Source organism: Rhinolophus ferrumequinum, chromosome 12 (assembly GCF_004115265.2).
Source record: "Rhinolophus ferrumequinum isolate MPI-CBG mRhiFer1 chromosome 12, mRhiFer1_v1.p, whole genome shotgun sequence".
Lineage (NCBI taxonomy): Eukaryota > Metazoa > Chordata > Mammalia > Chiroptera > Rhinolophidae > Rhinolophus > Rhinolophus ferrumequinum.
The window spans coordinates 35,545,089-35,556,358 of NC_046295.1; the positions used below are offsets into that span (position 1 = coordinate 35,545,089).

General features: G+C 44.1%; 2 protein-coding genes across 2 annotated transcripts in view; one reads left to right on the top strand and one right to left on the bottom strand.

Annotated features, from left to right (window-relative positions):
* Positions 1-408, top strand: part of PGM5 (phosphoglucomutase 5) — a 177,080-nt gene extending 176,672 nt beyond the window's left edge. The window contains exon 11 of the mRNA XM_033123925.1: positions 189-408. Coding sequence (XP_032979816.1) covers positions 189-278 — 90 coding nt within the window. The 3' untranslated portion in view covers positions 279-408. The remainder of the gene's footprint in view (positions 1-188) is intronic.
* Positions 409-6,523: 6,115 nt separating this feature from the next.
* Positions 6,524-10,666, bottom strand: TMEM252 (transmembrane protein 252). The gene is given in 3 exon segments (XM_033122015.1): positions 6,524-6,568; positions 6,570-6,750; positions 9,784-10,666. Coding segments are annotated over 3 exon segments (576 nt in total). The 5' UTR covers positions 10,134-10,666.
* Positions 10,667-11,270: the final 604 nt, after the last annotated feature.

Consider the following 11,270-nt stretch of genomic DNA (forward strand, 5'->3'; position numbering starts at 1 on the left):
CCCTGCCCACTCCCGTCTCCCGTGATGGAAGAGGAAACCAGGGTCCAGAGAACAGGAATCCTGCCCATGAAGATGCCACTGGAAGTCGCAAATGGGATTCGAATCCAGATGTTTGTGTCAGAAACCCATCACAATAGCCCTCCCGTGGTTGACTCGAGTTGTTCACAGACTTTTTCCCTCCTTTCCAGGCAGTGCTGAGCCCTCTCATAGCCATTGCGCTGAAAATATCCCAGATTCATGAGAGAACCGGCCGGAGGGGCCCCACTGTCATCACCTGAAGGAAGGAAAGATCACTCACCAGGCCTAAAAGAAAATGCTCGGCGGGAGACACTTCACCCACGCCTTCTTGCTACCTGTTTGTGCCTCTTATGACTTTGGGGGGAAAAAAGAAAAAGATAATTTGCTGGTGGGGGTGGGGGGTAGCTAGGGAAAGGAAAAAAAAAACTGTTTTGTTTGGGTTTTGGTAAGTTCCTCCAAATGCAATAGGGTCTTCAGTTGTCTGTTAAAGCTGCACTATCATTTGATATGTATATTTTATCACACAAAGGAAACTTCACTTTTGAGAAAGAATAAATAGGCTAGGAAACTGTTGTTTATGACCTGTGGGCATCATTGGTGCCAAGTGAGGAAAGGTCCTGAAACAATGGAGGAGAGCCCAGTGCCAGAATTGAGCTGACCCTAAGCCATGGTTGTCCCTAGGTGGCCCTGAGAAGGCTCTCCTCAGCATGGAGGAGAATTTAGCTTTTCATCCTAGGTCAGCTCTCCCACAGGGAAAGTTGTAGAACTCCTAATAGCTCACCACATGCCTGCCAACCAGCTGGTGGCCTGCTTTCCCACCCTGCCATCTGCAAAGTCCCTGTGCCACCTTCTAAAGCTTTCTACAAATCACAATGGCACACTTTCCACAAAACACATCAAAGGGTGTTTTTCTGTCTTATTTTGTAAATACTATTGTTTTAGCTATGAAGCTGGCTGTATGCCTTCAGATTCAGCCACTCAGTATGCAGGTGGGGAGCAGTTTCTTGGCAGGACTCTGCAAATGAATGCTTACATTTTTCGGGCCTTCCCTTGATGGCATCATCTAGGTTGTTCCATGGGTTTATCCTCATTCCTCCCGAGAAGACACCATACCACCATGTCTGCTATCTCTCTGACTTTTCTCCCTGCTATCTTATCTCCTAATAAGGGCCTATTTTAATGCACTTGTTTGGACACAGTTCAGATCTTACTTATAATGGCTGTAAAAGGAGACAGTGAAATGCTATGAAAGTAGGAAATAAAGGGGATGCTGGAAGCAAACCTTACTGGTGGTACAGTTATGGGTCTGATGAGATGGAAGGCAGAGGGGGTGTCCTCTGCTGGACAGCAGAGGGTCACAGCTGGCTTTCTTTGCTCAAGAAAAGGATATTGCAGCTCTAACAGCCTCCGTCAGTACTCAGCCAGGACACTAGGTGCATGGGACCTGTTTGCATATGTTTTGCTTCCTTGGGAACGGCACTCTCACTTATCGTGTCATTTGCACAGATGACGTGGTGTGCTTTGACTGTTAAGCAATGTGTTATTGCTGTAGTCAAGATTAGTACAAGCAGGGAAACATTCCCAAGAAGGTGTTTGTTTCCATTTTCTATCTATGCTTCTGTCAGAAACTTGCTAGGACATTTAGTATCCAATAAAAAAGAAATTATGTATTTCAACCTTATGCAAAGAATGTGGAGTTTTGCTTATTTGTTTGTTTTGCCATTTGAGAAACTCCAGTGGTGGTCACTATTCTGTGAAGTCTTCCCCTCAGAGCACTAGCCAGGGCTGATTTTCAGTATTGTGACCTTGGGAATTCATTAAATAAATGGAACAGAAGAGAGGAATTGCTCAAAACTGCCTTTGGGAGTCAGCAGAAACTGAAATGGCATCTAGTCTTTCGTTATTTCAAAATAATAGGAGGGTCGCTTTGAGCTGAGATTCTAAAGAACTAGCTATGAAATAGATCATTCCATTATCAACAATGGAACACAGTTTGCCTATAGCGTTGATTCTCCTCATCTTTAAAGGGAAAGTCCATGGCGGCCATTCGGGTCACTACTTAGCTCTGTGTCTTCAGCACGGTTAGATGCACTCTTAGGCTTGGCTCTAGGTAAGAAAATATTACTTGTTTTTCTCTTGTTGCTAAACTTTTAATCATATCTAACTTGCAATGTTCAAATGTAAACTAATCCTCGTTTAAAAATTCTGTTTCTTTATTTCAGTACGGAGTCATGTGGCCCCAGCAGCCCAAATGTACCGACGGTGCCCCCCAAAAATGTATACACATTTTAAGAAAGGAACAAACTATATTAAACTTGTAATACTCAATATATACCAATAACAAGAGATGAATACAAGTCATGTGTATACTTTTTTTGGCACCCCCGGTATATTATTTATTCAGCAAACACCAGTTGGACAACTCTATGCAGAGTCCTGTTTGGGTGCAGCAGGGAGATGTATAAAACATTGCTGCTCCTCTGAGTTTGTAATCTGGGACAAGGCGGCTATGACAAACATACACAAAGAACCAGGTGGACACGAGTGTTACAGTAGCAACCCACAGCATACGTACTGTGGGAACATATAGACGGACTCAGAGATGGCGGATCACTAGGCGCTTGAGGGATTTCCCAGAGGAGAGTTGCCTGGGACTCGTAACCATTTATATAATTTCACCTGGGGTGAACGTAGCAAGAACAAAGACGACGAATGGAGAGGTAAGACGGCTGGAGAGGAGGCTTGCTTTGGGTCTATCTAGTGAGAAGTTGGCTTGGATGAGTGGGGTTGAAGCAGACACAGCGTTATAAATATCAGGCAGAGCAAATGCTTGAGCCCACAATGGAAAGAAGCAGCTGCATAGCCACCTATTTTTACAGAGCTTTCTCTCAGCTAGGTTGCCAAAGGGAAGGTCCCACAGTGGCTCTAAGATACAGCCTCTCTCTGGAACCTGCTCAGATGCACATTGCCAGGGTATCATTTCTGCTTTACATAGACTCTGAGCTTCTCTTGCTCAGCTATACGTACGTATCCTCTTACCTTATCCTCAGGGAGGTGAAAGACAGGAAGTCACTCTTCTGTACATAATATTCTTTATGTTATGAATATGGAGCTCTAGCCACCAGTTTATCTTTCTGGAGAAGCCCAAGAAATTTGTGGGGAGCATGGGAGACAATCATATAAGAGACCATGCGTAGTGTGTGGCAACTGTCAGGCCCATTCTCGTGATCGGCTACTAGTGAGGGGTTCACCCACAACACCATGTGCCTCCAGAACGATGACAAGCAACAGTATACACGACACACGACACAGTGGTTCCCAACCAGGGCAGTGCCGCTACCACGGGGGATGTTTGGAAATGTGTGTGTTGATGTGTCGGGGGGCATTTAGTGGGAGGGTACCAAGGATGCTAGATATCCTGCCAGGTGTCAGCCAGTCCCCTAGCACAAAAAATTGTTTTGCCTCATCCCTAATTCTTGAGTTTATTAGCTAACCTGAAAAATGGGTAGGCGGCCATTATTAAAATGAGACCATGTATCAAATCTCATTGATCCAAAGTGCAGCCTACATCCAAATAGTGTTGCATGACAGTGCAGGCTGAAGGGCTTGGACATGACATGAAGCGCTTTCTGCACAGGAAGCCTCAGATGACCAGTCCCATGGTCGCACATTGGGCTGACAGCTGGCTGCACTGAGCCAGTATTCTCTGCAGATAATACAGGCAATGACAGGGATAATGGTGTGGTGACTTCTCATTGGCCAGCTGTGCGTCAGTGGATGGCATGGCATTTACTTTGGCAGTAATATCCGTCAGCCGTGGCAGGTGTGGGGAATTTACAAAGCACCTGGGGGAACAGGCAGATGACTCCAATGTCCTGCTTGATCCTTTAGTGGGTCCTCTCGAAACACGTGGACACCGATATCCCAGACATCTGCATTGAGGAGATGTCCATTCCTGAGTGGAGAAGGGTCTGAGAAATCGCATGACTTGGGAGATGATGTAACCGCCAGTAAACCAGTCTTTGGCCCTTCAACAATTGCAAACAGCAAGAGATTATCCGAGGTGTCAGAGCTTAGCAGAATGCCTGCTCCTCTCCAACCAGCTGGAGTCCTTATCAGTGGAAACGGCTCATACAGTTGACAGCCCACTTGGTATGTGAATCAGCCTAAGTTGCCATGGAACATTATAGAATATGGTGAAGATATGCATTATAAACCCATACCTTTACTATGTTTCCATGTCTCATAGCACCTATATTTGCCCTGCAATATACGTGAGCTGTGGAGATACCTCACAAAAGACTATGTATTTAACTAGAATATTGAAAGATGGATAGGATTGTCAGTAAAACTACTTGTAAGTTTTTGAGTGGAGGGATTAAAAATACACACACTACATCTCAGACATGCAAAAGATGCAGCATAAACTATTCCATAACGGACTTTGTCCTGCTCATCTTCTGGGGGGGTGAGGGTGAGTTCCTGAACTTGCTGTTCAGAGGGACGTTATAAGATTAAAATACTGAAGAGCCATCACCTCTGAGCATTTCCCTTCCCCGTTGACATGTGAGCGTACCGTTCACATTGAGAATTGGGAACGAGCAGACACTTTGTCTGGAGATTTGCCTCTTGTCCACTTTCTCACAGTCTGAATGCCCTCTCTACCATTCACAGAATCATGGTTCTCAATCCATCACTATTAATTTTATCCTTAATGTAAGGGGGAAGAGGGGATCCAATGTCTGCTTCCCCTCAGTGACTCCTCCAGGTGGCAATGAATTCTTATTAACCACGGAGCACACTTTTGTCCGACTTGCCCAGTGGGTTTTAATTGCTGGGACTTTCAGCAATTAAATCAAAGGTAGGATTTGTTTTGGGTAATACCCATGTTCTTGGTGCTTGCTTCAGAGTATATATGGTTTTTTAAAGACAATAAATGCCTATTATTCATATTTCTTTTCTAAAAGCACCTGGTTTATTTTCTAAATCAATAGTTTTTGTTCAGTAATGTTTGGATTTGCAAAAAGATTAACTCATTGGATGCTGTGTTAATTCCACATAGAGAATGAAACTTTGATTTATGTTCCTCTATTGATTTTTTTTCTGATACAAAACAGTGGCCAAAAAGGAAAAGTTTAAGTACAAAATTTATTGCAGTAAAGAGATTAAAACCTTTATCTTATGTAAACCATAATTAACATTTGTTTCGGACGACTACCAGTAGTTGGAAAAACCATCGATTACAATGCAAACTCTGGATGAAAGTCCAGTGATAGAGCTTGTTCAGGTCAGTGCATGTGCTCAGACCCCAGGGAAAATTTCAGGATAAAATCTCAATAGAGGGATAGAAAGAGATGAACTGCATTGCTAGTAAATGATCACCTTCATTGGACAACAACGACTGACCTGTAATATCCAGTTATGCCCTTGGTGTCAAGGATTCAAATCACAGATGCCCTAATTCATGCTTCGTGTGAAGGGACCAGGATTTCCTTGTATGTGGCTTCCTGTCTACTTCTCAGGACATGCTTCGTCTATGCACTCAACAGTAACAGGGAACAGGAAGCCACGGGGCCCCATCCCATTTTGACAACCCTCTTCCTCCTTGAAAGCTCCTCATCCTTTCCCACAGCTGTTCTATGGCCCTCTTGTGCCCATTCATCTAGGGCCATCTGTTACCTTTAAGGACCATCTCTCATCATCAGTATGAAAGGGCTATGCTAGGAGGTGAGCGCCAAGGTCCTGGGCAGAACACACCGACAGCTTATTTGCATTTTAAGAGAAAAGCTAGGCCATGAAAGGAGTTTCTGCTGCCTCTCCAAGGGCTTTAAGTATTGCAGCAACCATGGGGCTCCACTTCTGTGAGGGTCTACTTTCTGAAGGGAGAGAGAAGTCCAAACTGCTCCCTAGGAGGAGAGAAGTAAGACAGGATTAACCTAGGACAGAAGTTGGCAGTAAATATGTCCTCCCATGCCCCTCTATGGACCTTCCTTCACCATCCTGGAAAATAACTGTATGTCATTGGAAACGTTTCTTAACTTCTCAAAGTCTCAGTTTATGCATCTGTAAAATGGGAATAATCATTGCATCCATCTCTGAAGGTTATCATAAGGGCTAACAAGAAAGCATAGAAAGTTCATAGCACAGAGCCTGCCATATAAAAAGCATCCTGTAATTGTTAGATTTTGATCCCAGCATAAATTCCCCTCTTGATAGAGGAGGAAACTGAGGCCCAGCAAGACAAAGTTTCTTATCTAAGCTCTGAAGCATCAGGTTGCATCTCTTTCCATCACCCCGCCTTTCGACTTTTCCTCTTGTGTGAAAACACAAAATATAATAAAGCTGAAAAGATTTCTTAGAGACTCAAGCATCCCCCTGGGGAGCCCTTGCTCGGGGCCACTGACATGGCTTTTCCTCCCACAGTCCCTCGTCTGCGTTTATTATTAGCAGCTGTATCTCCGGAGGGCGTGCCGTGTGCTGGAGAGCTGCCCCTGCTCCAGCACTCTCAGCTCTGTCTCTCAGCATCCTGTGATGACGCTGCTGCCACCGCCATCTGCTACGGACTCGTCGTAGGATGGTGGGGCTTCTCGGTGAGCACCTCTGTCATCCTCAAGTTCAAGGTCCATCTCTGTGTACAGAGGTGGAGGCACATCCATGGACTCTCCTTCTGCAGGACAGGTTTGCTTTTCAGGATCAAGACTCTCTTCATAAGCAGGAGGGTAAAAATCTGGCCTAGGGGACAAATGCCATCAACATACATGTGTTATTTAAGTTGTCAATGCCAAAGAGGTATATGTCTGCCTCTCCCAAATGTGTGAAGTTAAACTGTTAAGAAACACTGATTTGGAAACAGATGTACTTCTTCCTGGCATCTCCAGTTTTTTAAAAATGTGCAGCTCTTCCAGCAGAACTCTCTTTATCGGCCGTAGGATGTGAGCCTCGGTAGTCATACTTTTCCCAGTGTATTATTCTAAGCTATTCCTTTTCTCTTCCTCATAGGAACCAGGGGCTTCCAGTGCGAGATCCTTAACAGGGGGAAGGGACATGGGGGCCTTGACCGTGGGACTTCTCGGTACCCAATTATTTATATATCCTCATCCCCATTCACACATATCATGTACTCAATTGCATTCACTGTTTCAGATCCTCACAGCCAACAAAATAATGAATGAAAACCAGCTCCACGCAGGCTCCTGAACTGTAGCAGATAATTCTCTGTTTCCTATAACTCTTGCAAGTCTCAGCAGCTAGTTTAAAAAACAAAAACAAAACACTTAAGTATTCTCATTTCCCAAACTCTTTCAACTGACCACTTTATGGAGATTTTAGTTGCAGCTCTGGCCATGCCGTCAGGCAACGGCTAAAGGAGCCATTCACGCCAGAGCTGATGTCCTCATTGGTAAACTTGCCCAGTGTTGCTAATTGCTAAATGCTTCTGGCTTCTCCATTATGAATGGGATTGGGGGTGGCATGGAGGTGAGGAAGAGAGAGGGGGAGCTTGATTAAGTTGTGTATTTATAGAGTGAATTCTTCCAGTGCCTACAGGGAGTGTTTGTGGTGTGGAACCACAACCGAACCGGGACTGCCATTTGTAGCCACAATTCCATTCCAAATGTGAGCAGGCCCAAAGCCAAATGGCTGAAGGATGCCTACGGTACAGCAGACATCTCAGCCTCCACTCAGAACAGCCAAAGCTCTGTCATGGGCACATGTGTAAAGACATCGAAGATGGAAAGATGAGCTGCTTCCTGGAGTTATTTGAGAGGCTCCAGGACGACTGCCGCTGGCTTCCCAAATCCCACCCACCTCTCCCAATCCCCATCCCCCAGAGCAATTCACATTCCCAGTGACCTGAATTCTGCCACTGCAGACCCATTGGCTTTAATACCTCAGCCTGGGTACCCATTTTGGATGCCAGTGCTTCTGAGAAATGTAACTTTCCATTGACGGACTTACAAGCCACTCTGAGTGGGCGAGGCATCTATTAGATGCGGCAGAAAGAGATAGTGACCTGGGGATGTCACGCTGTCCATAATTTACTTGAACACATTTCCACACAGTGTAATGTTACGCGTGTGTCAGCAAATTTAAGCTGCACCCTAACGGTAACCCGTTACTCTGCTCAGAAATTCACACTCTGGAGGCCCTCGTCTAACATTTATACAAAAAGACAATCGTCACTCTGGAAACAGTTCCTATAATCACTTCAGTTATCTTAATTGTTTTTATTATCAAATCCAGAGACTTTGCTAGTAATAGAATAAACATTGGAAATGGGTTTTGGTTATTACAATTATAGTAGCTTATCAGTATAATAATGTCAAAAGGCAAGTCATGAGTAAAATTATGTACATTCAAGATACATGGAGTAGCTAAAATATTTTAGATGAAGAGAGCAAAAGAATTTATGGAGTCTTGCCGTCTGTACCACAAGGATGATACCTGATGTTTTATCGCTCAATGGTCTTGTGTTCAGGCAAGAATTAGGAGGTTTTGGGTTGTCTGATACAAACTATAAAGTTAACTGAAATTTTTTTAATGTGGTAAAATACATATAACAAAAACTTTACCACTTTAGCCATTTTAAGTGTACTGTTCACTGGCATTAAGTACATTCACAGTGTCGTGCAATCATCACCACTATTTCGCTTCAGAATTTTCCCATCACCTCGAACTGATACTCTGTATCCATTAAACCATAACTCCCCAATCCCCTTCCCCAGCCCCTGGGAACCACTGTTCTACTTTCTGTCTAGAAATTTGAGTACCCTAGGTACCTCATACAAGTGGAATCGTATATATTTACCTTTTTGTGTCTGGGTTATTTCACTTAGCACAATGTCTTCAAGGTTCATCCATGTTGTTGCACGCATGACAATTCCCTTACGTTTTAAGGCTGACAAATATTCTATTGTATGTCTATAACACATTTTTATCCACCGATGGACATAGGGGTTGCTACTTTTTGGCTCTTTTGAAGAACGCTGCTATGCATATTGTGTACAAATATCTGTTCAAGTTCCTGCTTTCAGTTCTTTTGTCTGTACACTCAGAAGTGGAATTGCTGGATCAAATAGTATTTCTATGTTTAATGTTTTGAAGAACCTCCATATCGGTTTCCACACTGGCTGCACCATTTTACATTCCCACCAAGAATACACAAGGGTTCCAATTTCTCCACATCCTAACTAACACTTGTTGTTTCCTGTTTTTTTGAAAACAGCCATCCTAATGGGTACGAGATGGTAAGGTTAACTGAATCTTACCTCTGGAATATTATTGCCTTGCCTCAAATGAATCTTTCATGCAAAGTATGATCAAATAACCTAAAAGGACACTAAGGTGGGACTTCACTGAGTTCATGAAGACGCTGCAGGGCTGATTTTATGCCTCCTTGCTCATTTATTGTGTAGCAGAATTTGGTCTGGGATTTGCTTTCCCAGGCCACCCCCACCAGCCTCAAATGACAGCTCCCATAATACAATGAAAGACACTAAGAGTTGGGCATCTTACATTGACTTAGGTGGCTTTTTTAATCGGGGTGAGGGAGGGTAGCGGTTGTTTCTCTGAGATAAATTCTCTTTTCTTCATGATTTTCCCCAGAGGCAGCCACCATTTTTCCTATTACTAACCCCAGAGTAATTCCCTGATGAAAAAGCTCCAGTTCTAGACATACAGCCCTGTGAGAAATGTAAGTCGCTCATTCAGCTTTTCCAGATCTCAGCCCTGTCTCACCCTCATGTCTTCCAGCTTCTCAGCACATACCTGTCCACTGTGGCCAGGGCTGGGGTCCCACGAGCAAGGTGTTGTCTGAACACATGGCTGAACATCCCTTTGCTTTCACTGGCCTGGCGGTAGGTGGTCCAGAAAATTCCACTCAGCAGTATCACAAACCCCAGAGGCAGAAGCAAATAGGCCAGGATCAGATTCCCTCGACAGTTGAATATGGAGCCAGAGGAAATGTAGAAGGCCCCCAGGCAGATTATCAGGAAGCCTGTCAGGAGGGCAAGGACGCAGAGAACGAGGCCAGTGTTGTTACGCATCCCTGCTCCGTTGGAACCCAGAGCCCTGACCCTGCCACTTCCCTGCTTCCCTTGCTCAGAGAGAATGCTCATTAGCCAGCACGTGGCTTTATACGCTCTGGGACCAACTGGCCTTTGGACAATTAAATGAAGCAGGCACTTAGAAGCTATTCATTAACCATTGAAAGTAACTGTAATATTATTGGAGGATTAGCCAGAAAACACCATTGTGTACTGCAGAAGGGTGTGGCTTCTTATAACTGTCTTGCTCTTCGGAACCAGACAGAACCCTCAGCTGAGCCCAGTTGCTTGAGGGAAGGAAGGTCTCTCATCCTTTGGGCACTGCTCTGTCAATCCCCACCACTGCTCTGGCAATTCCCCACCAATGCTAAAGAAACTAGCACTCCTTGATAAACTGTCTTCTTTGTGGTTTGGCAGGAGAGTCTTTTCCTGATTTCTTCTTTCTTTCTCTGTACTAAAAAGACATTTCTGAAAGGCTCTTACCATGTTTGTCTTGCCTCTCTCAATGAACCTCCCTTTATTGCCCTCACACTATAATACTGAAAAATGTCCAAGAGAAAAGCCCAGGAGGTGAACTCCCTGATTCCTTCTTTGTTGACAAGAAAGACGAGCAGTAGAAGGAAGGGGAACGTGAGTGCTGGAGAGAAGGATTATAATAGACAGAGCCTTGGGAATTTGGAGGTATTTCTGGAAGTGGTTCTAAGAGGTAAAGATCTGGTGACTTCTGTGCTGATTCTAGTTCTGTATCTTTCCCATTGTTGGAGCCCAAATGTTGAAATCCCAGGGTCATTTCTGGTTAACACATAGGTGTTCGATGAAAATATTTTGCTTATTACTCAACCACTGGCTACCATTCTTGGCTCACTAGAAATAACTGAACCAGATTCCCCCCTTTCTGCTCTCCAAAAAGGCCACAGGCATTTGATAAAAAAGCATTCCCTAAAGTGTATAACATGTTGCTATCTCCACGCAAAACAAATACTTATGAGAAGCACTGTCTATTCAATCCCCACCCTCCCTCACACACATCTTAGGGTTTCACAGAGCATGCTAACATATGAAATGCTCTGGAAAATCCTACAATCTTTTTCCTCTTATAAAATATATATTACATGAAATTTGTTGTGGTGGATGCTGCTAAAAAAATGTTTCCTGTCCTCTCTCCCACATCATTGCTCTATGTAGTGTTTCCTCAAAGAACCTTTCTAG